This window comes from Pavona decussata, unplaced genomic scaffold (genome assembly GCF_977016875.1).
Source record: "Pavona decussata unplaced genomic scaffold, jaPavDecu1.1 SCAFFOLD_37, whole genome shotgun sequence".
NCBI classification, from domain to species: Eukaryota; Metazoa; Cnidaria; class Anthozoa; order Scleractinia; family Agariciidae; genus Pavona; species Pavona decussata.
The window spans coordinates 2,930,001-2,953,867 of NW_028145459.1; the positions used below are offsets into that span (position 1 = coordinate 2,930,001).

The 23,867-nt window shown below is 40.1% G+C and overlaps 2 protein-coding genes and 1 pseudogene across 2 annotated transcripts; all 3 read right to left on the minus strand.

The window, feature by feature from the left end:
- Positions 1–2,334: 2,334 nt before the first annotated feature.
- On the minus strand, positions 2,335–3,454 carry LOC146484045 (uncharacterized; annotated as a pseudogene).
- Positions 3,455–7,921: 4,467 nt separating this feature from the next.
- LOC146484046 (cholecystokinin receptor-like) lies at positions 7,922–9,597 on the minus strand. Its single transcript, XM_085105424.1, has 2 exons — positions 8,030–9,597; positions 7,922–7,988 (listed from the first exon to the last, which is right to left on the minus strand). Exon 1 carries the CDS (start codon positions 9,439–9,441, stop codon positions 8,311–8,313), a length of 1,131 nt encoding a protein of 376 aa, XP_084961550.1. The 5' UTR covers positions 9,442–9,597; the 3' UTR covers positions 7,922–7,988; positions 8,030–8,310.
- Positions 9,598–17,660: 8,063 nt separating this feature from the next.
- On the minus strand, positions 17,661–20,911 carry LOC146484047 (uncharacterized). Its single transcript, XM_085105372.1, has one exon. It carries the CDS (start codon positions 19,983–19,985, stop codon positions 19,119–19,121), a length of 867 nt encoding a protein of 288 aa, XP_084961498.1. The 5' UTR covers positions 19,986–20,911; the 3' UTR covers positions 17,661–19,118.
- Positions 20,912–23,867: the final 2,956 nt, after the last annotated feature.

A 23,867-nucleotide genomic window follows, 5' to 3' on the forward strand; every position in this document is an offset into this window, starting at 1 on the left:
ATAGATCGTCTTGAGCAAGTCTGGCTCAATGAGGTATCCATTTCCCCCCGGCTTCCTGTCATCTCTGCTACATCTTCTCTCTCGTACTGTTTTTTTTAACGATTCGCTTTCGCCGTAAGTTCAACGGGTGCATTCCATGCTCAGGGCTCTTTGAAATCTCGACAAATCTGGTGACACTCACAGATGAAACAAATTTGCAAGGAATAACCACCGACCGTCACTGTGTGGGATGCTGATCAATCGGGGCCCAGTTGCTCGAAGCAAGTGCTTATATAACTCAACAATGCACGAGGAACAAGTTTTTTATTTCTTTTATAAAATATAAAAAATGGCAACTCCTCAGACAAGTGCGAATTTTAATGAATCAACATCAAGTTTCTCCTTACACGAGATAACGCGTAATTTAATATCGCGCGCTCTTGCCGATCACGACACGATCACGACAGGGCACGCGACAGCGCGCGCAATCAAGTAAAAAGTCAAACTGTTTTTCGTCACGTCGTAAGCAAGTTAAGAAGTTAACTCCTAGCCAAGTTTAAGTTTTAAGGTGTTGAGAGACAAGTTGAAGTTGATTAAAAGTCTGGAAACATCAGTACAAGAGATACTGTTCTTTGCGAATCGCTGGAGTGACAGCGCATTCTGTCTTTGAATTTCTCAGATTTTTCACAGGCAAAAAATCTGACGTGTGCTCCGTGCATATGTACAATTATAATGCACGCACCATACGTATGCTTCGTGCATTGTGGAGTTATACAGAACTCAGTTTGACCAATCACAGTGCTTGCTTGACCCTGGCTATTTTATAATTGCTCATATACCATGGCCACTCAGCCAATCAAATCCCTTGAATTGCATTATACAATGATCCAGTTTTTAATAATACCTCTTAACCAATGGTTAGCACTAACCATGCTTCGAGGAAGGTGAACAGACGGTGAAGGCTAGACGTCACAGGTAAGGCACGTGATTACATCGTGACAGAAGGTGGTGTGATGTTGCCGATGTTGCCCGCCCACGTTGCTGGTTAGGCGAGAGCGGGAAAATCTCTGCTTGTTGTTTTTCCGGATTCTTGTCTGAAAAATCGAGCCACCGAAGAAACGCTTTGCGAATCACTACCATTAACTTCTACCGTAAGTAGACTTCTAATATTTCCCTTAGGATAATAATACTTTTGGATTCTGATTTGCTTAAAGAAACAAATTAATCCAGGAGCGTTTTCCGAGGGAAGTTGTTGTTGAAAAACGTTTTTAATTCAGATTTGTCAAGCTTTAATGTTACGTTCGCTGTGCACATTAATTCATTTAGAACATTTGACGTCTTTTGCTAAACAGTTATCTTCTCAGTTTTGTTTGTTGCTACATAACAAAACACTTAATGGTTGGTCCTTGGGGTTTTCAAACTAACTTTTTCCCGAACGACTAGTCATTCAGTGTATATTGATTCAGTAGGCCTGCACCTTTCAAAAGCTCTATTCTCACCGACCTGGGGCCCGTTTCTCGAAAGTCCCGGTAACTCACCGGGCCCGATAAGTGTTTTTCGTGATAAAAGTTTTTTAGCAGAAGTCGATTTTTGTTAGCTTTGAATACTAAATTTTTAAATCTTATAATTCTATGAAAACATTGGCCAAGTACTATGTCTGTAATCACTGTGTAATCGGCGAAAAAACATTTAAAAATATACTTATCGGGCCCGGTAAGTTACCAGGACTTTCGAGAAACGGGCCCCCGGACTCTTTTAACCTGAAGTAGGGCTGGGAACATTGTTCTGTTGTTCGTTATTTTGTCCTCCATGTATCACTTGCTAACGGTGCAGGGCGAAAGGTCGCCCCATTGATTCACCGTATTCTGTTCCTTTATTCAAAGACTTTCTTCGAAACGATATCAGCTGCTTTACAAAGATCTACATAACCGACTATCCGACTATTTGACGAGAAACAATGCTGAACCTAGTTTAATGGCCTTAGCTCCCACGAGTCTCCTGTAGCTCAGTGGTAGAGCATCCGAACTAGTAATCGGAAGGTCGACTCCTAATAGGAACACTCGGATTTTCTTTTTCCGAGTATGCCTGTGTCACTTTGAGTAATACATCATTCTCAAAAACAATGCCGTTCTCACAAAGTCATGCAAACAGGCGCAACTAAAATATCTCAAACTTAAAAGTGACATCATCATCATCGTCTTTATTTAAACATAGTATCACAATCATTTACATGTAACTTAAAATTACAAAGTAAGTCGAAAAAAAATTTCACATCGCTATGAAAACTGACTGGTTCAATAGCAACATACTAAACAGGATTATAATGTTTACTGAAAATTTAATACATACAAGATATTTACAAAAAGTGTCGCGGGTATTTAACTCAGCATCACAATTTTACTCAAGTTTGAAGATTAAAATGCTGTCAAACAAAGGAACGAAAACTTAGCCGATTAAATTTTCAGCTTCCGTCCCTGAACGAAAATAACATTCAGTGAGTAATCATTTTACTGTACGATCTGTATTTGAGGTTCTTTTGCAAGGGAAAATCCCTGAGAATGCTTTGGCGTAAAACTTGTTCATTGTCCCGTAACACAGAGGATGCAACGCGCTAGGCAGGCATGTCAAAAGAAGCACAGCGCATGATAATAAAATTGCCACGAATCGATTTCAGCGATTTTCTCCCACCAAAACACCGCCAGATGTGGAAAATAACATGTGATAAAAACGAGAATAATCGCATAGATCATCTTAAGCAGACCTTTCTCAAGATTTTCTGATGTCAATCCGAAAACACTAGGCCTTAAATTTCCCATATCAAGAAAGTTCGAAGTGAAAATTCCCCTCAGAAAATTTTAGGGGATTAAGGGCCTTCCGAACAGATAATTTACCGAAACGATCCGTTGGGTGCCCCTAAAGGGGTTTATGAGAACTCTGAAGCGATAGAATGCTACAGCAGCCATTGAATGGGTTACTACTATTACTGAAAGCACTTGTAGTGGATTCAAAACGCATGTGATCTTATTGAGGATCATGTTCGAGGATTCTAATTCCCAGTCTGCCAGAATGAGAGGTAAACAGAGGCTGCTAAGGATTTCAGTCAAGGCCATGTTAGCAACGAGGTGGTATGAAAACGGTTTGTGGGAAGGCTTACTCCATACGACTTTATTACCGAATTACCGATCAGACTAGCCAAAGTTATTAACGAGAAAGCGACAAGACGGAAAATACGTAGCCCTCTAGGTTCTTCGTACTGCCCGGCATCTCAGTTCAGTTCCATTTGTGTTGATCGTGTTGCCCACGCAACCTTCAGTTTCATTGCCACAGTTGGTGGGTGCCATTATGCTTCTCTGTCGCTTACTAATTAAGAGTTTGAAACATGCTCAGCTTTCTGTGAGATTGCCGAAGCCGTTGTTTATTAAGTTCAATGCTCCCTATTGCTCCAAATTTACTTTCTGTCTTCCTTACCCTGCATCTATGAAAAGTAACTTTAACTATGACGGTACCAAATTTAACTGTTGACAATTTCGTGCACTTAAATATCCTTGCATATTTATAAACTTGCATATTTATAAACTACATATAAACTACATATGTCAACTACATATGTCAAGCAAAAATAATTCGAACCACAGCTTTTAGACTCCCAAAACCGACGACAACACACGTTTTGAAGGGCGTCAAGGTAGGAACTGAAAAACTGGCTCCGTGCTTATAAAATGTGAACAGTTTTTGCAAAATAAATAAGAATTGCAGTCGGTTACATGACAGCTTTTTTTCTGCATTAGAAACTGATCCTGAAAATTCCCGTCTTCTTTAATGACAACCATTTTCCCTGGGCTATAGTTATTGCAAACCTGTCAGGTAATTTAGGACGCGCAACTCATTTTGAACTAAGCTTTACTTCAGGTGTTTTGCCTATCATTGAAATTGTTTCCAAAGCGTTAAAAAGGAAAAGCGTGGGTGAAAGCGTCTCCTTAGGCGTTTGCAGTTGCTAAGTCAAACTTGTTGTTAATCATCGGTCCTTTAGAATCACGAAATATTCGCTTTTCCAGACCGACCGTTATCTACCTCTTGGAGCGGTAATACTGAATACATTATGTAAGACAAGATGACCATTCCCAATTTTACATCAGTAGTTATTCCTGCGTACGGTATGCCAGTCTTGCTATTTCCGGAAGCCTTTTGCTGTTATTGCATCATCTGTCTTCTGAAAAGCAAAAGTTTCCTCTCTCACTTTATTTACGCACTAAACTTTCACTTACTGAACTTTTTTAGTTTCCTCGTTGTTTTGGGAAGTATTGGCAAAATTCACGACTTCACGACCGAACAAGTCATCTCAGTTCCGGACGATGAAGAAAACCCATTCTTTGCTGTGTTAAGCCTTGTAACACTCTTAAATTTCTCTTATCCTTAAAAAAAAGTTTTTATAAAGAAGAAAGTATTTTTTCTTTACGTTCGACGCAATGAAATTGGCAGCTTTCGGCCTCACTCTTGCAGCTGTTTGACCTGTTTTTACTTTTTCGTGTTTGCGTAATGTTAGAATTGCAAAACCAAGTTATTAATCCAAACGCTTTCTTGGGGAAGCCTGATTAGGTCCATTATGTTAACAATTTTCGCTCAATGTTGACAATTGTCCGTGTCTGTAATTAAGCAGACGTACAAAAATATAACAAGATTCTGATGTGTTCTCGCCCGACAACATTAAACTTCAGCGGAAACCTTTCCACCAACAATTGTCGTTTCATTAACCAGTTAGTCATTTAGAAGGTCCTGATCTAAAAGGTTAGAGAACTGCGAGAACTGACAACAACTGAAACACCGACAAAACGAAACGAACTAATTTTATACGAAGCGAATGGTAATTTTCGAACAATACAAAATTATTTATCCTGCATAAACTAGGATTGCTTCCTTTAAACGGCGCCAGATGGGACAGAAAGGAGGAACGGAGAGCACATATACGGATAATCAATAATATTCCTTTGAGTAGTATTTGTAGTTAAGAAAGAAATCGAAGCAGTAAAGGCAATTGTCCTCCAGAAATGTGCCGGGCGTTCGGGATTAATCATTATGTTAATAAAACTGTAGCTTCAGTTCAAGCAATTCACTCTTCCTGATATAATGGAGTTTATCTTTCTTTTTCCCTATTATGGTCGTGAAAAAGGAAATAAGAAGATAATAAGTGCCGGGATTCTGTAAAGTAATGAACAAGATATAACATGCAAAACTTCAAGACTTATTTCTACGGACCCTGCGTTAATCAATAGGGGTCCATGAAGTAATAAAGATACTAAGACATACACGCAGTCCTTTTTGAAGTTTTATGAAATAAATTTGAAATAGTATGAAAAGATGTTAAAGGCCTGTGCCGCTGGCCTCAAAACAACATTTGAAGTCGATAACACCTATAATACATCCAATTCCATTCAGTCGATCGATAGCTAGTCAACCTCCAGAAAAAAATTGTCAAAATTCGCAGGAAATCAGATTAATATCCACACAAACAGTAAGTAATAAAGTCTACTGTGCGATTTTGAATGTCCGGCGATAAGGCAAACAGTGTAGATTCGATCTTATTATTTTAGAACCTGAATGTTATTCAGTACAACTACAAGATCGCCGAATAAAGAAAGCCACCTGAGGCCATAGTAAACAATCCACAAATTGAATGTTTTCAAACCCAACTTGTGTTTGTGTTGTTAACCTTATCTATAATAAGGGCTTTTTATCTTCTTCCGGGGCAAGAATACTAAAATCTATCAAGTCGAATGCCTTCCTGTTATCGAAACGAACAGTTCGTGCAGTGGTCCCATTTCCGTCAGTTCCTTGAGACCAAACATGCAACATCTCTAGAAGGGCGAGAGTTGTACTGTACTTCGGTACTGCACCATACTGACTGGGTTCTAAAACATTTAGGACAGCTGGCTTCACCGGCGTATCGAGTAACGACTATGTCCTCTGCGACCTTCGACATATGGGCCTTAGATATACACAACATAGCAATGACACTTGAAGTAAAAAGTAGATCCAATTAAAGATTATTCCTTTCTAGGCCGTAAAAATTCAGTGGCTGTCATTTTGGATCCACTATCTTGGATTTCTGGATTTCCCCAAATGCTAAATTACACGAAAAGTAATCAAAACCACTAAGGCCCTGTTTATATGGAGAAAAGTTGTCCCGGGAAAGAGGGTCACCCTCCCAGCCGAGTCAACCTCAGCGAGCGTTTATATATGAGAAAAACGTTGACCCCTTTGCCTGAGCCAACAGCGCTCGCGCATGCTCTGATTGTCTCGCCTTGACGGAGTTGACCCGGCTAGGCAAGCCAAAGTATTTATATGGGGAAAAGTTGGCCCGGCTAGGAGGGTGACCCTACCATCGAAAAAGAGTGACCCGCTTAGGAAGAGCCGGCCAACTTTTTGTTTCTCATGCACACGGTTCGCCAAGTTTTGTAAGGAAATGTAGAAAAAGTTGGCTCGCCCAGGTTAGCTCGGGTAGGCGAGTGACCCTTCTACAAGGGACACCTTTTCTTCTCAAACGGGGCGTAAGAGAACACTGATATGAGCTAAAAACGCTGATTAGCGATTGGTTTATTTTTTATTTGGTCGCAGGGACTTATCCTTGTTCAAACGAAGAGGACTTGTGCCATGAATGCAAACCAGTTTGACTGAATTCGACAAAGACTTTTTGATTAGATTGATTAGCTGACTTGGTCCCCCGACCGACTCGAGGGGATTATTCCCTTTGTGTGTGGCGACCTATAACCCTACCTAAAATGGAGATTAAATAGTTGCTTAAATTGATAAAGCGTTAAGCCTGCCTGAGATCACAGGATAGGCAGTTCCAGACTGAGCGCTGCACCGCTATAGATGAAGCTATTTTTTAAATAATTTATTTGTGACAAAGGAACAACCATTATTTGTTCGCAGAGTCCCTTAAGTAGCGTGTTTCGTTGCGTTTAGCAAACTCACGGCGTAAGTATTCAGGAGCAAGACCATTTTAAGACTTCTATACAATTAAGGTTTTCTCAATTTGACGCTGAGTACACACAGATGTTTCAAACCAAGTTGCTGTATTAAGAGCCTTACACCAGCGTCATAACACGAGAAAGTTAAAACGCGAGCGGCACGATTCTGAAGCTTTTGTAATCTATCTAACAACGTTTTACCGCAATTTCCCCAGACAGGACTACAATACTCAAACTGCGGCTGGATTAAAGCATCACATAGAGGATCACATACATATGCCATTTTACATGATCTCAACACTTGTCATTTAAATGACATACGCATGTCTGCTCCATTGTTCCTATTCCTGAGAGATATTCACAATTAAATATATGGACATGCTGGCTTCGAAACGTCGTTCGCTCCAGTTGCGTTTATTTTTACAGCTAAATCTTTCTTAAAGAACTTATTGATTTTACATGATTGACTTGTTAAACTGTTCAACCCTTAATACAGGTATATGATTTTTTTACAAAACGTTGCTCTTTACGGAGCTACAATACCCCGTGTCCTCGCAAACGGTGGCTACAACGGGCTACAAGTTTCTTGAATATAGCACAACTCAGTATGAAAACGTATTAGCTTAAATCGCAAGGTACTAATCATGTTTTTGTTTGTTTGTTTCGTTCTTTGTTTTTTCTTTTGTTCGTTTTCTTTTTTTCGTTTCTTATTGTTTTACTAAACATTTAATATATGCACCCAAGGATATTTAGATAAACAGTTGTCACGCTTTCTTTATAATTCTGTCAACCGGGTAGGCCTAAAGCTCAGCATGAGAATCAAACCCGAGGATACAAATGGAGCCAACAAAAGAAACTAAAACTAATTGATTCACCATATTCTGTTCCTTTGGTTAAACACTTTCAACAAAACGACTTTCAGCTACTTTCTTACATTCATCTACATAACCGACTAGTTAAATCTTTAATCGTTGTATATAATTTTACAAAGACTGCTATTTGAAAAACAATGCTGTCCTCACAAAGACATGCAAATAGGCGCTTTAATAATAAATATCTCAAACTTAAAAGTAGCTTGTTACACATTGGTTTTAAAACTTGCTGGTTCAAAGGCAGGGTACTAAACAGGATTATAATGTTATACTGAAATTTAATATGTATGTACACAAAGATATTTACAAAAAATGTCGCGCTTTCTTTGTTATTGAAGTTTTCCGACGCGCATTAAATTCAGCATCACAATTTAACTCAAGTTTGAAGATTAAAATGCTACCAAACAAAGGAACGAAAACTTAGCCGATTAAATTTCCACACAACTTTCAGCTTATCTGTCGATTATCTGAAAATAACACTTGGATAGTAATCATTTTACTGTACGATCTGCATTTGAGATCTTTTTGCAAAGGAAAATCCTGGAGAATGCTTTGGCGTAAAACTTGTTCATTGTCCCGTAACAGAGGGGATGCAATGCGCTAGGCAGGCATGTCAAAACAAACACATATTTCTGCAACAGCGCATGATAATAAAATTGCCACGAATCGATTTCAGCAATTCTCTCCCAAAGATAAATCGCCTGATGTGGAAAGTAACATATCATATATATGAGAATAATCGCATAGATCATCTTAAGCAGATCTTTCTCAAGATTTTCTGATTTGCTGCATCTGCGGTTTCTCGTTGCCTCATTCAAAGCCTTCCTTTGACATTCTGCCAAGTTTCTTTGTCTTTCCTTGTTATCGGCCAAACCTTGGAGTTCAACTGCATCTTCCATTTCAACAACAGCTGTTAAAGAATAGTCTGAGCTTCTCTCTCCTGCTGCTTTTTCAACGATTCGCTTTCGTAAGTTCAACGCCACTGCTCCATAAGATACCAAAATGACAAAGTAAGGTACAGCGAAATTTACCACAAAAATAGCAACCACATGTGTCTTGTTGGACGAAACAGGCTGTAGATCACACATGCCATTAACAAACTTAAATCCTAAGAACGTTGGCACGCAGATGGCTGCCGCTATTATCCACAAACAGATAATGGCGATAGTTTTTACGTTCCTTGACGGCGCTTGTGAAAAGGGGTTTATGAGAACTCTGAAGCGATAGAATGCTACAGCAGCCATTGAATGGGTTACTACCATTATTGAAAGCACTTGTAGTGGATGCAAAACGCATGTGATCTTATTGAGGATCATGTTCGAGGATTCTAATTCCCAGTCTGCCAGAATGAAAGGTAAACAGAGGCTGCTAAGGATTTCAGCAAAGGCCATGTTAGCAACGAGGTGGTATGAAAACGGTTTGTGGGAAGGCTTACTCCATACGACTTTACAAATTACCGAGTTACCGATCAGACTAGCCAAAGTTATTAACGAGAAAGCGACAAGACGGAAAATACGTAGCCCTGTAGGTTCTTCGTACTGCTCGGCATCTTCAGTTCCATTTACGTTGATCGTGTTGCCGACGCAACCTTCAGTTTCATTTCCACAGGTGGTGGGTGCCATTATGCTTCTCTGTCGCTTTACTTCAGAGAAAATAACGTCCTAAATGTGAGATTGTAGAAGCCGTTTTTTATTACGTTGAATGCTCCCCCACTGCTCCAAATTTACTTCCTGTCTTCCTTACCTTGCATGAGGTTGCATCTATGAAAAATAGTTGCCAAATTTAACGACGGTCTGAAATTTAACGATTTACCATTTCGCGGACTTAAATATCTCTGCATATTCATAAACAACATATGTCAAGCATAATAAATTTAAACACCACACCTTTTAACTCCCAAACCGACCAAAACACACTTTTAAAGGGCACAAAGGTAGGAAACGAAAAATTGGCTCCATGCTTGTAAATTGTGAAGATCTTTCGAAAACTAAATAACAACTGTACTCGGTTACATGACAGCTTTTTTTCTGCATTAGAAATTGATCCTTAAAATTTCCTGTCTTCTTTAATGACAACCATTTTCTCTGGGCTAGTTATTACAAACCTGTCAGCTAATTTATGACGCCCAACTCGTTTTTAAAGTTAGGTTTACACAGGAATGGAAGGGAAACAATATTTTGACTATCTTTTTATAATGTTCTCACTAGGTGCACTGTTTGAGCACAGTTATATGCAAATTCTGATGTTGAAACAAAAAACATGTCACTTAACTACAACGGTTTCTTTGATGGAGGATATCAAAGAATCGTATTATCAATTCTTGTCGATTTTGGGAAAGCAATTTGCACTTTAGGGCATCCTTTCCCTCACAAATTTGTTTTTTGCTTGCCCAGGTGAAAAAGCGTCTCTCTATTAAGGCGTTTGCCGTTGCTTACTCCAATTGTTGTTAACCATCGGTCCTTAATTGTCCTCTTTCCCCTTTACAATCAGGAAATAATCACGCCTCCAAATACCATTATCCACTTCTTAGATCGTAAGAATAGGCCTTATCACGGTTTTCGATGCCATTTTGACGAGTAGGCAAACACGTCTTGAAATAACAGTGTCTGTATGGAAATCTGGTGTCAAATAATTTTCATAAAACATCGTTTCTGAAAAATTCATGTATTGGAAACTTTTGGCATTAGGAAAAGGGTTTTATATAAAAAAAAATTGGAGGATGTAGCTGTGCCAAAAAGCGTCCTGTCGTGTTTTGAACTTTCCATACTTTTAATTTTTGTAATTTTTTCCCGCGAACTATTTTTAGCAGCAGTTCACGGCTGGATCGCTATACAGACAAATGTATGGAAATGTCAAAACGCAACTAGATGCTTTCTAGCACAGCTACATTCCTCAGTTATTTTCTGTAAAATCATTTGCATAGTACGGCTAAAGTTTCCAATTGATTATTCATGAATTTTTCAGAAGTGATGTTTTATGAAAATTATTTGACATCGGATTTCCGTACAAACACTGTTATTTCAAGACGTATTATGTTTGCCTACTCGTCAAAATGGCGTCGAAAACTGTGATAAAGCCTATTCCTTACGTAAGGCAATATAACCACTCCCAGGTTTAATACTGTTATATTGTCTTAGCTGTCCCACTACGTGTCCAGAAGGTTTATGCGGTTAATATTGCACCATCTGTCTTCTGAAAAGCAGCAACACAAATTTTGTCGCAATAAAAGTTTCCTCTCCATTTAATTTTCGCACTTAAGTTTCACTAACTGACCCTCTTTTAGTTTCCTCGTGGTTTTGGAAAGTATTGGCAAAATTCTCGACCACTCGTCCGGATAAGTCATATCAATTCCAGACTTTATGAAGAAAATGGATTCTTTGGCTGTGCTGGTTATATTTCCTTGACTTGTAACACTCCAAAATGCAAGTATTTTTCCTTCCGCCGACGCAATGAAATTGGTAGCTTTCGGCCTCACTCTTGCAGCTGTTTGACCTGTTTTTACTTCTTTCTGTTTGCGTAATGTTGAAATTTATTGGAAAAGGGTTATTAATCCACACGCTTTCATGGGGAAGCCAAATTAGGTCCATTATGTAGACAATTGTCCGTTTCCGTAATTGAGCAGACGTGCAAAAATATAAAAAGATTCTGATGTGGTCTCGCCCGAAAACATTAAACTTCAGCTGAAACCTTTCCACCAACAATTGTCGTTTCATTAAACGGCTAATCCTTTTTCCAGGTTAGATGGTCCTTATCAAAAGATAATAACTTTTGCCGAGTGTTTTGCGAGAACTGGCTACAAAAAACCGACAAAACGAAACTCGAAGTAATTTAATGCGTGGCGAATGGTAATTTTGAAACAAGGCAAATATTACTTATGAATGTTGTGCCGCTAGCACGAAGGCCGCGGAGACAAATGATGGCTCAGAGAATTAACTGTGTAGCGTATGAAACATGCATTGCAGACTTAATTCTCTGATCCATCAAATATTACTTACCCTGCATAAGCTAGGATTGTTTAAACTGCTCCAGATCGGACAAAAAGAAAAAAGAAATAACACAGATAACCAATAGCTCACCTGAAACTCCTTTGACGTAGAATTTGTACTTTACAAAGAAAACCGCCGTAAATGCAGTTGCCGCCCAGAAATGTTGTTGTCCGTAATTAAGTTTAAAAAAGAACCACTGTACCTTCAGTTCAAGCTATTCGCTTTTTCTGATATAATGGAGTTTATTTTTTCCCCTTTTATGGTCGTAAAGAAGGAAATTGGAAGATAATGTGGCGCATAAACAAGATATAACATACGAAATATGTGCATTAATTTCCGCGGAACCTGACGGAACCATGAAATCCTAATTTTTCAGACTTATAATAGGTTTCAAAGATATTAACGTCTCAAAAAAACAAACACGAGGTCCTTTTTTTAAGTTTTATGAAATAAACTTGAAATTAATATTAAACAATGTTAAAGGCCTGTGCCGCTGGCCTCAAAACAACATTTGAAGTCGATCAACACCTATTTCATCCAATTCCATTCAGTCGATTGCTAGTCAACCTCCAGAAAAAAATTGTCAAAATTCACAGGAAATCAGATTAATATCCACAACAGTAAGTAATAAAGTCTACTCTGCGATTTTGAGTGTTCGGCGATAAGGCCAACAGACTGTAGATTCGATCTTATCATTTATAACCTGAATGTTATTCATTTCAACTACAACCTCGCCAAATAAAGAAAGCCACCTGTCGCCACGGTAAGCAATTCACAAATTGATTGTTTTTCAAACCCAACTTGTATTTGTTTTGTTTGACCTTATCTAGACTGGCCTTTATTTCTTCTTCCGGCCCCCCCCCCCCCCTGGCCCCCTGTCCACCCCCCCACCCCTCTCCATTACTACGCTAGTATAAAATCTATCTAAAGTATAAATAGTACATCCAAAGATGATTCGTTTGAAGGCCACAACGATTCATAACTGCCCAGTGGCGGCCATCTTGGATCCGCCATCTTGGATTTCTCGATTTCCCCAAGTCTTTAGCAAAATACCAAAATTGCGCGAAAAGTAATCAAAGCCACTAAGAGAACAATAATATGAGCTAAAAACATAAAAAGTTACTGTAAGAAAAGGAATTTTTCTTCATTTAAAAATGGGATAAAAACGGCCAGTCAAAAATTGACAACCCAACCAACCAAACGAAATTGTTTCCAGATAAATTTTTGAAATAGTAACCTAGTTTCATCGCTTTTACGCAAATCTTAAAAAAGTTATTTATGTATAAAGTCGCAGCGGGCAGAATCCGTCTGGATATGGTTAATTAAAAACACTGTGGTGCTGCGTTGGCGGGGGGGGGAGTGGAAACGAATTTTTTGACTTTATCAACAGAGAACGTTTGATACGGTAATTTGGCCACTGTAAACGGTCGGCACACACTGTTGGGAACAAGTCGTAGAGACTTGTAGCAGGAGTGAGGGACTACGATGGGACGAGTCGAGGAGACAAGTCCTTCGAAAGGGTTTCGCGCTGGGTCCTGTCACAGATCGCAAAACTTTCGCGCGCTTTCACTGAAATTAGCGGAAAAGTAGAGACGAAAAAGCAACGGTCATAAATAATGAAACCGAATTTACTGAATTAACCGCAAAACATTGAGGAAAATCAGCTCAATAAAACCACAATAAAACTACTCGGAGTTCCTTTACAGAGTCGCGTATTGCTAATAGAGAACCAATAAAAGCCACTATTCTATCAAGACCTCCAATGCAGACAAATGCACTAATTTTTAATCTACAGGTCAACTAGGTAAAGTAAAAGATCCAATTAAAATTTGAAATAGGACTGTCGGTCACGCATTCTCTACAGCGGAAAAATTTGGCGGGAACTTATAATGCTAATTTTGATTTGGTCGCAGGGACTTGTCCTTTTTCAAACGAATTAAGAGGACATGTCCCATCAATGCAAACCAGTTTGACTGAATTCGACAAACATTTGGTCCCTGCGACTAGACTTTTTGATGAAACTACGCTTCAGGTAGTCAGTTCTCGGTTTCGGTAAGTACAATTTTTGACTTGCGTGATCGAAAGACAAAGTTCTCGGAGTGAACATGTTACAAAGATAATTTGGGGCGAGCTTGTTGACGCATTTGTACATTAAATTTGCCTTTTGCTTCGTCCTTCTAACGGCTAAGTTGTCCCAGCTGAGAGAGTTGAGCAGATAGCTAGAGTTCGTATTATAACTTGATTTAGTAATTACTCTGGCAGCGCGATTTTGTAATTTTTGTAGTTTCTCACTCAGCTGTTGAGACAAGCCATCCCAAACAACACTGCAGTAATCAAAATGTGGTTCGATAAGACCTTTGAATATTTCAATAGCGGTGTGCATTGAAATAAAAGGTCTGACTCGCTTAAGTGCACCGATACTGGAAGCGACTTTTTTTTAAATTGCGTGTATGTGCTCCTTCCAGGATAGGTTTTCATCTATGTTCAGTCCGAGAGCTTTGCTATTATCTGTTTGGTTTATTTTGACGCCCTCTATACATTAATATTTATTGTTTTGTCATTTAAAGACTGCAGTTTTTGACGTGAGCTATAATGACCATAAACTCAGTTTTTGCCACATTGAGGCTCAACTTGTTCGCTCTGAGCCAGAGATTAATGCTTTTCGGTTTAGTATTGATTTGGGTCTCAAGACCAAGCATGTCAGATGTAGCAAAAGTAACATTCGTATCATCAGCGTACATTCTAGGGGAGCCAAGGCTCAAGCAGTTTGGTAAGTCATTGATATAGATCAAAAAGAGTAGAGGACCTTATAATTATTGATCGTTGGGGAACACCACAGTTTAAAGGGGTTGCACTGGAGAGGTGATTGTTTACATTGCATCGTTGTAAACGATTTGTTAGGTAAGACTTAAACCATTTCAGTGCATCTTTATCCACCCCATATATGGTAAGTTTTTGCAAGATGATTTCGTGATTTATAGTGTCAAAGGCTTTTTTTGAGTCAATGAAAATTACACCATTGAGTAGAACTTTGTCAACATTCACACACCAGTTGTTGCTAGTCTCCAACAAGGCAGTGAGCGTGCTGTGCAAAGAACGAAAGCCAGACTGACAACTGGTTAATAAATCATAGATAATTTTTTCAAAGATTTTAACCACAGCAGGTATTACGGATATAGGCCGATAGTTGTTTAAGTCAGTCTTGGATTCAGTCTTAAAGATAGGCGTTACCTTAGCCAGCTTCCAGTCGGAAGGGTAGATACCAGTCAGTAGTGATTGATTTTAATATACACGTTAAAGAAGGCGCGACGACATCAGCGGCTATTTTTAATAGTTTGCATGGAATATTGTCAAGACCAGTGGCCTTTCCTCCGTCGATACCTTTCACTAAGTTGACGACTTCTTGGACATTGATCCTTTTGAAAGAAAATACCCTGTCAGATGGTTTCACATAGTAAAGCGGATCAAAGTCTACAGTAAGAATTTCACGGGCTAGAGTCTGGCCAATACTAGTAAAATGGTTGTTAAACGCCTCTGCTATGTCTTCGGGTGAAGTAAAGACTTGATTCCCTGATTTAATCTGAGAGACTTTAGCAGATTTGCATTGGCGAGATTGGAGTTCATTGATTAACCGCCATGTTTTACGTGGATCACATTTACTTGCGTCCAATTTCTCCGAATATTTGCGTTTGGCTTTCTTAATTGAGTTATTACTCGGGCCGTAAGGCGGACCGAGTTAAGGTGTCGGTAGCATTATCAAATTCTTTTTTCTTTATGGGGTCGCGATGGGCCGAGAGATAAGACTTCGGGCCACGAGTTATTGTTCTCGGTCTCGTTTTTTGTACTCGGCTGGTGCGAGTTTCGTTTTCTGTCGTGTTATCAAATTCTTTAAATTCTCGGTCGCGTTCTTTGTTTTCGGGCCGTGAGGAGTGTTTACAATATGCGAGCCAGACGTGCGAGGCATGAACGAGGCATGCGAGGCATGAACAACCCCAACATAAACTGCTAACCGTTAAGCTAACCGGGGAGCTATTTAAGACGAACATTTTCAAGAAAATCCTTGATGTAATCGACATCAACCCAAGAGATGTCAAGAAATCCACGCCTTCAAGACTTCTGTCAGAGTTGTGAACGAAAAAAGGGATTTTATGACGCTATAGGACGAAAACAAGCTTCGCACCAAAACGAGGAGGTGCCTCGTGCACGTCTAAGAAAATGTGTCCCACATGGGAGGGAAAGACGCTGTCGCGTCCTATATATAATGTTTTCAGCATCATCAGGTTTTCGGAGCTCCCTCGGCGGGTGGACCGGTGAGGGTGGGACTCTGCAGAGACTCTGCGCACAGTAACTCTACCCCAATGAGGGGGGTAGGAGGGAGCAGAGACGGGGGAGCATTTTGCTCAAATTATTTTTAACTTTTTTTATTGTTATATTAACATGTTAAAAGGCGCGTTTTAACTCGTATCTACTTCAGATGGATGTATCTGCCACTGTAAATTCGATTTAAATGTTAAGAAAGCTATGTTCTTGTCCCCCTTTAAACTAACCTAAGTGCTATTTAGGCTAACTGGAGTGTTCTTTAGGCTAACCGGAGTGTTTTTTAGGCTAACCTGAGTGGTGTTCTTGTTGTAAAACAACAACTTTCCAAGAAGAAAGGCGGTACTACAAGTCCACGCTTATTTATGTCTTTCTCTCTCCGCCCAAACCCAACCTATAAATTCTGCTCTTGCCTGAGCTCTGTTTACTGGGCAACAGAAATAAACACACCAAAGTTGGAGCAATATGGTTATGGACAATAGGTCCATAGCCGCTTTATATTGAAACAAACAAATCATGAATGAATTCTGTTATTATATGTTTGCCCAGTAAAGGTGCGGGCCAAGAAAAACGCATTAACACTAAATAGACATACAAGAAAAGTGGGTGGAGCAGGGGAAGGAGGTGGGAATCAAAAGTAGCTTCTCACGTCGAGTAATAAAAACGAATGGCAGGCACATGGCTTGACTATTCACGTGATTTGCATAAAACCTTGGAGGGGGTTGGACATAATGGCCATTGCCACCTCCCCCAGACCCAGTCCCCCTGACTATCACAATAAACTTCGGTCAAAGAGAGAAGCCATAAAAATTCTATTTGCTAGCAAATATTTTATTTATGTCTTTCTCTCTCCGCCCAAACCCAACCTATAAATTCTGCTCTTGCCTGAGCTCTGTTTACTGGGCAACAGAAATAAACACACCAAAGTTGGAGCAATATGGCTATGGACAATAGGTCCATAGCCGCTTTTTATTGAAACAAACAAATCATGAATGAATTCTGTTATTATATGTTTGCCCAGTAAAGGTGCGGGCCAAGAAAAAAGCCAAAAGCAATGACACCAAAGGTGCATTGCTGCCCCACCCCAGGCAAGAGCAGAATAAGATAGACAACAAACTACGAGTGCTAATCAGCTGCACTGAAAAAGGAATCCTTGAATATGACGATGGTGGACCAGCCGCCCTTGCAAGCATGGTACCCCAAAATTAACTACAGTAATCAGATCACAAAGACTAGCAGAACCTGAACAATTGAAAACTAACTCCTGAAAAAGCCGCCCATGCAAACTGAATCAGGAATTAGACTGTTCACAACAAGAATTAAAAAAAGGAACTCCTGACAAAATCGCCCATGCAAACTGAGTCAGGGATTAGACTGTTCGCAACAAGAATTAGAAAAGTAACTCCTGACAAAATCGCCCATGCAAACTGAGTCAGGAATTAGACGGTTCGCAACAGAAATTAGAAAAGTAACTCCTGACAAAATCGCCCCTGCAAACTGAGTCAGGAATTAGACTGTTCGCAACAAGAATTAGAAAAGTAACTCCTGACAAAATCGCCCATGCAAACTGAGTCAGGAATTAGACTGTTCTCAACAAGAATTAAAAAAGTAACTCCTGACAAAATCGCCCATGCAAACTGAGTCAGGAATTACACCCTTCATGAACTTAAAGTAGCTCCTGAAAGAGCTGCCTATGCAAACTGAGTCAATAAATCAAGTGGAGCAGCCGCCCATGCAAGCATGCCACACCCGACTTACTACCCATAAGGAATAAAAAAAAAATTAAAAAAAAAAAAAAAGGTAAATAATTTACCATCTTTTGCTAGCTGCAAAATTAATCCTTGTTAACAAGGAAAATTGAGATATAAGGTGTGGCAGCCGCCCATGCAAACTGACCCACCTTACCAGTAATTATGATGACATTAATTATGCCAAAAACTAAAAGATGGTAAAAATTGCTATTTGCTAGATGAATTCTTAACAAGGAAAATTGAGAGTAACAGAGGGAGACACAACAGGGTGGGGCAGCCGCCCATGCAAACTGACCCTCATTGCCCATAATTATAATGACCCAATTATGTGTTCAGGAACGGAGACTGGGAACCCTGATATAGCGCATGAAAGCTTGGACTTCCAGCGTCCTAACATTCTTATCTGAGTATCAGAAAACCCCTGATCTGCTGCATATGAAGCCGCACCAATTCGGAAACTATGACCTTTATAACGGGAAGGATCTAAGCCACACAAATGACAAGCCCTTAAAAGCTGGTTGGAGAAAAATGACCTTGAGACAGGCAACCCCTCCTCTGAAAGGAAAATGGCCCCAGGTCTGACGCCCCGTAAGGTGAAGTACTGTGACAACAATGCAACCGGACAGGTAGAATTGGGCTGTCGGGAAAGAACAACGGAAAAGGGGCGTGTATTGTAGCTATGTTTAAAATCCCCAAAGGTGAGTTTAAAAGCCATCAATTCCCCAGATGGTGAAATCAATTTAGTGAGCTGATATAACTGAAGGGGAGGGTTAGCATTGCTATTACATGTAGCAGTCATTTCTCCTGTACGCAAAAAGGCATAAAAGGCCAAAGAGCACATAGCCCGAAACTGACTCATTTGGTAGGGAGACCCCTGTAAGGATGGAGCTATTGATACTAACCGGTCCAAAATAGGAAGTGTTATAGGAAGGCGGCTATCCAAACGGAAACCCACCTTCTTATAGCCCTTGAGGATCTGAGAAACATAAAAAACTTTGGATGGATCAGGGAAACCCAACAGCTTATGCGAATATCCCAAGGCCGAAATGTATGTTGTCACAGTAGATGGGGCATAGTGGAAATCAAACAAATATGCGATAAACAGAGCCAGTAGTGATGGGGAAATGGGAAGAAAAGCAAAGGGAAAGTTGAAAACTGAATTGTAAAATTTATGAAAAAGCTTCCAAGCCCACCGATAAGTGGGAATGGAAGATGGTTGCAGGCTTGAACGCAGCAGATAGGAGGTCACTGACGCCAACTGAGAGGCTGGAGATGAAGAGGGATCTCTGTGGGATGAGGATTCATGTAGGCCGGTGCCAGTTGTTTGAAAGTCTGCAATTTTAACCGAGAAAGGGCATCAGCAAGAACATTGTGCACACCCGCAACATGCTTGGCTTTAAAACAAATATTCTTTTCCAAACAAACAAGCACCAGCCTACGAACTAAAAACATCAAGTTCTTATCCCGACAAGACTGTTTGTTGATGACATGAACCAATGCCTCATTATCAGTAAAGAAAAGGATGCGTTGATTCTGCATTTCATGGCCCGATAAATGCAGACTCAAAACAATTGGGTAAAGTTCTAAAAAGGCAATGTTTAGGTGACACCAGCTATCCGGCCACCGACCGTAACACCAATGTCTACCAAAAACAGCACCATAACCCAAGGCACCACAGGCATCAGTATACAGTTCCAGCTGATGAGAATTGGTCCACTGATCAGTCAGAAAAAATGAGCGCCCATTAAAACTTGAGAGAAACGATTGCCAAACCAACAAATCCTGTTTCACTTCGCTAGAAAGGCGAATCAAAAAATGTGGTTTTCGTACTCCAATGGTCAAATCAATTAACCTGCGCAAGAAAGCCCGACCTGGGACAACAACTGTACAGGCAAAATTGAGCAATCCTATCAACGATTGAATTTCCTGAAGAGTGACCTTACGCCTACGAAGAAAAGCTGAGAGAAGTTCACGACATTTATCCAGCTTTTCTTGGGGTAAACGGGCCTCCATCAGAACTGTGTCCAGCTCAATGCCAGCAAAAGCCAGGGTTGTCGATGGGCCAACAGTTTTCTCTGGTGCCATGGGGATACCCAAATAACTACAGAACATTTAAAAATTATCCAACTGATGTTGGCATGAGGCTTGAGAGGGAGAAACAATCAAGAAATCATCTAGCAAATGCAAAATGTAAGGAATATGCAACTTCTTCTGGGCAGTCCATTCAAGAGCAGTTGAAAACATCTCAAAAGTTCTACAGGAACTTGAACAGCCCATAGGCATGCACCTATCATAATAATAAAGGCCTTGCCAGGATATTCCCAAAAGATCATAGTCTTCAGGGCGAATAGGAATTAAACGAAAGGCATTCTTAACATCAGTTTTGGCTAAAAAACAATTTTGACCCACAGACTTAATCAAGCGAATGGCATCCTCCACGGTCGCATATGAAACACTTGTGTAATCAAAAGAAATCCCATCATTCAAGGAGGAGCCTCTTGGGTAAGAAAGATGGTGAATTAAACGAAACTCACCCTCAACTTTCTCGGGAACTAAACCAAGGGGTGATACTCGAAAGACTGGGAAAGGGGGGGAGGAAAAAGGACCAGCAAGCCTATGGGCGTCAAGCTCCTTAGAAAGCTTAGCGTTTACAGCCGCCGGATTTTGCAGAGCTGAAAGAAGGTTAGGGGCCTCTTGAGAACAACGAGGTCCGTCAAAATGCAAAGGAAAACCAAATGTAAAACCAGATGCTAGTAACTGCACAATTGAATGGTCATACCCAGAAAGAAAAGGAAGCATACGCCTAATGTTTACGGGGGTTGGTAACTGTTGAGCTGGACTGGGATGAATGGGAGGTAGGTTTTGTTGCACCTCTGTTCTGTGATTGAATCCCACCGCTTTTGGCACGAAAATTACAGGTCAAAGCACGGTGGGAGCCCTCACATTTAAAACAATCATGCTTAAAGGAACAGCCCATACAGTCACCACCCCTATGGTAAGAAAAACAAAAACCCTTTGGAACACGAAGATTATGTCCAAGCTTTATTTCCATAAATTAAGGTGTACGTGTTTACAATTTTCAGCTACCTTATTAAAAATACAGTACGTGGTTACAGAACAAAAGTGTTGACATTGACAGTCACCTTCAAATGAAAAGATCTAAACATTATTGTTATTTAAATAAATACAGTAAAAAATAACTTAAATAACAAGATATCGGCTGGTATAGATTCGGTAAGAAACACTGAATATCTTTACTAGAAAACGATAAAAAACAAGAAGGATGGCCATTTCCAGGCAAATGCCAGCGAAAGGTTAACTTAAGGTCAGATACAATAAATTACGGCTTGACCTTATGTAAACAATGTATTGTTCTTGAGGAAAAACTTATTTTAAACATATTTGGTAGAAGGATCAATTTCCTGGGAAACAATCCAAAACAGAACACCTGCTTATACCAAATCTATACCAGGAGAAAACAACATTTGATCAGAGCTAGATCAGCATTATACTAAAACATAAATAGAAGGACAAACCATTGAACTTTTTGATATTTTTTTCCCTTTGATTCGAATATTCGCGTAAATAACGCATATGTTGTATCGCTTCCCAACACCGAACAATAGATAAACCCAAGTAAACCAATAATAAAATATTACAAGAGTGAGTTTCTACATTGTTCGTATTTTTATTGTTTAACACTTTTCAGTGTCCTAACATCAACGACAGCAGAGCGTCGCCTTGGTTAACAGAATTAAGTCAAAGCTGGGACATTTTGTCGAACTACATGAGCAAATTTACATAGAGCATTAGGATGTCCGTAATTAGATCGGCTAAAAGCACAAGCATTTGAACTTTTTGATATTTTTATCCCTTTGATTCGAAGATTCGCGTAAATAACGCATATGTTGTATCGCTTCCCAACACCGAACAATAGATAAACAATAGATAAACCCAAGTAAACCAATAATAAAATATTACAAGAGTGAGTTTCTACATTGTTCGTATTTTTATTGTTTAACATATTCTCCCTTCTCAGAGTGAGCTAGTCCCGAGCTCACAAAGAAAGAAAAAGGAATTGAGAAACTCACACTGTACGTAAAATGAAAAAGATGAACCCACGAATTAAGCGAGGGTTTGCGATAACCCTAAACGGGTCGTTACTAGACATATATAAACCGCTGTACTGCGTGCAAATGAGAAAGGAACACAAGAAATAAAAAAGAGAGAACGTACGCGGAGATAGTACGAACAAGAAACCTCAGAAGACAATCGCAAGGGTTTTGAAAACGAGAGGTAGGAAACATGTATTCCTTTATCATTATAAACAATAGAATAGCGGAGTAACTTGAATATCAGAGATGCCAACCTCTAAAGATCTAAAATCTGGAGATATTTTCTTCTGAGCACCCCCCCCCCCCGTTATTACCCTACCCCCCTAAGCAAAATTGATGCACTTTCCCCCCCCCCCCCCCCATCTTGTTGGCACAAAATTCGCACAACACTAGAGCTTTTTTTGTCCTGCTCTTTAATTGGTTGAACGTTTATCCAATCAGAAAGTCGTTTATATTGCAATGATGATGTGGCAGATTGGGTAAAACAGGTATGCAAATGTAGCCATAACACAATATTTCTTCAATTGATGGAACATTTGAGTTGAAATCCTAGCCTATTATGCAAATAAAGCGCCAAGTCGCTTTTATCCGGGAGGTTTAGTCACCCGTACGGGAGACCGGGAGCATCGTTCCGTATCCGGGAGACTCCCGGATAATCCGGGAGAGTTGGCATGAGTGGAATATATATATAGAGAAATAAACTGCCAATAATATAATGTTGGCCATTCAGAACCGATAAAAATTACATACCCAAGGATTAAATAGGTTTTTTTTTGTGTGTGTGTGTTTTTGTAGTTGATTTGTTGTAGTTGAATCAACGGCGGCGGTCTTCAGACTGCCGACCGCGACGGAAGCTTACCCATCCCGGAGGTGGGGGTGGAATAGGATGACTGAGAAATAATTCCTCAATGTCATCCGGCTCCAAAAAATTGAAAATATTCAATTCACTTTCCCAGTCGGGAGGTGGAGAGGGTGGTGGGGGATAGGAAACGGTCTCGAAACAAAATATGTTGGGCCCCCGGGGAACTGGTTGGCCGTGATTATGGGAAGTAATAGGTGACCTACAATGAGGACAACAATCTCTCATGTTCCCAACTGCGAAGCGGAAACATGAGAGAAGGCAATCCTCATGTATTCGATACCCACAACAGGATAAGGGTTTCGAAGGGGTTTCTTGTGGTGTGAAGCAAATGAGGCATTTAGTCCCTAGAAACTTTTCAATGCGGGCGCGATGGCGAGCGGAGCGTTTTCTGCGACCAGGCATGATAAGTACTAGTGCAAAGTGTTGAGAAGTCGCTTTTTGGTTTCCTCTGTTTGCTTCGCAGGCTTGAACAGCACGGAAGACGGACTGCTCTCTACGGAGGGAAGAACTGCGCGGCAACTGAATGTAAACTGTTATCCGGTGGTTCTTGAGGCCACTGACGTCGAAACGCTCGTTGAGGCCCTCTGAAAGCGTCGCAGTTCGGTCCCGTCGGGAGCGCTGGTGGTTTGAGTGCCCGCTTGAACGTACTCTGGGTCGAAACCCGATTCGTCCACCAATTTGTTGAAACGATTCTCGTCTAACCAAGGGGGTTACTAGCTCAGCGTACTCCATGGGTTTGGTTCAATAGGCACACACAATTGTTGTTCAAGGCTTGTCTATATTCTTACAAGTTCTCTTTACAGCTTCAATACAACATTCTCATGCGAAGAACTTCTCGCGTTGCTTTTATGTTGGTTGGAGTATGATTGACAACCTACTGTCAAAAACTCATCAACTACTAACATAGGCTTACGTAAGCCCTTCTATGATTGGTTAGTGTTGGAATTGGTAATGGGTACCTTCCCTTTATTTACTGTGAAAAATGTACCGTTGTTTCAAGATTTTCACTAGGTTCTT

What these genes read in the sequence shown, in the direction of transcription:
- LOC146484046 (XM_085105424.1), bottom strand. Translation starts at nt 9,441, where the DNA reads ATGGCACCCACCACCTGTGGAAATGAAACTGAAGGTTGCGTCGGCAAC.
- LOC146484047 (XM_085105372.1), bottom strand. Translation starts at nt 19,985, where the DNA reads ATGTTCTGTAGTTATTTGGGTATCCCCATGGCACCAGAGAAAACTGTT.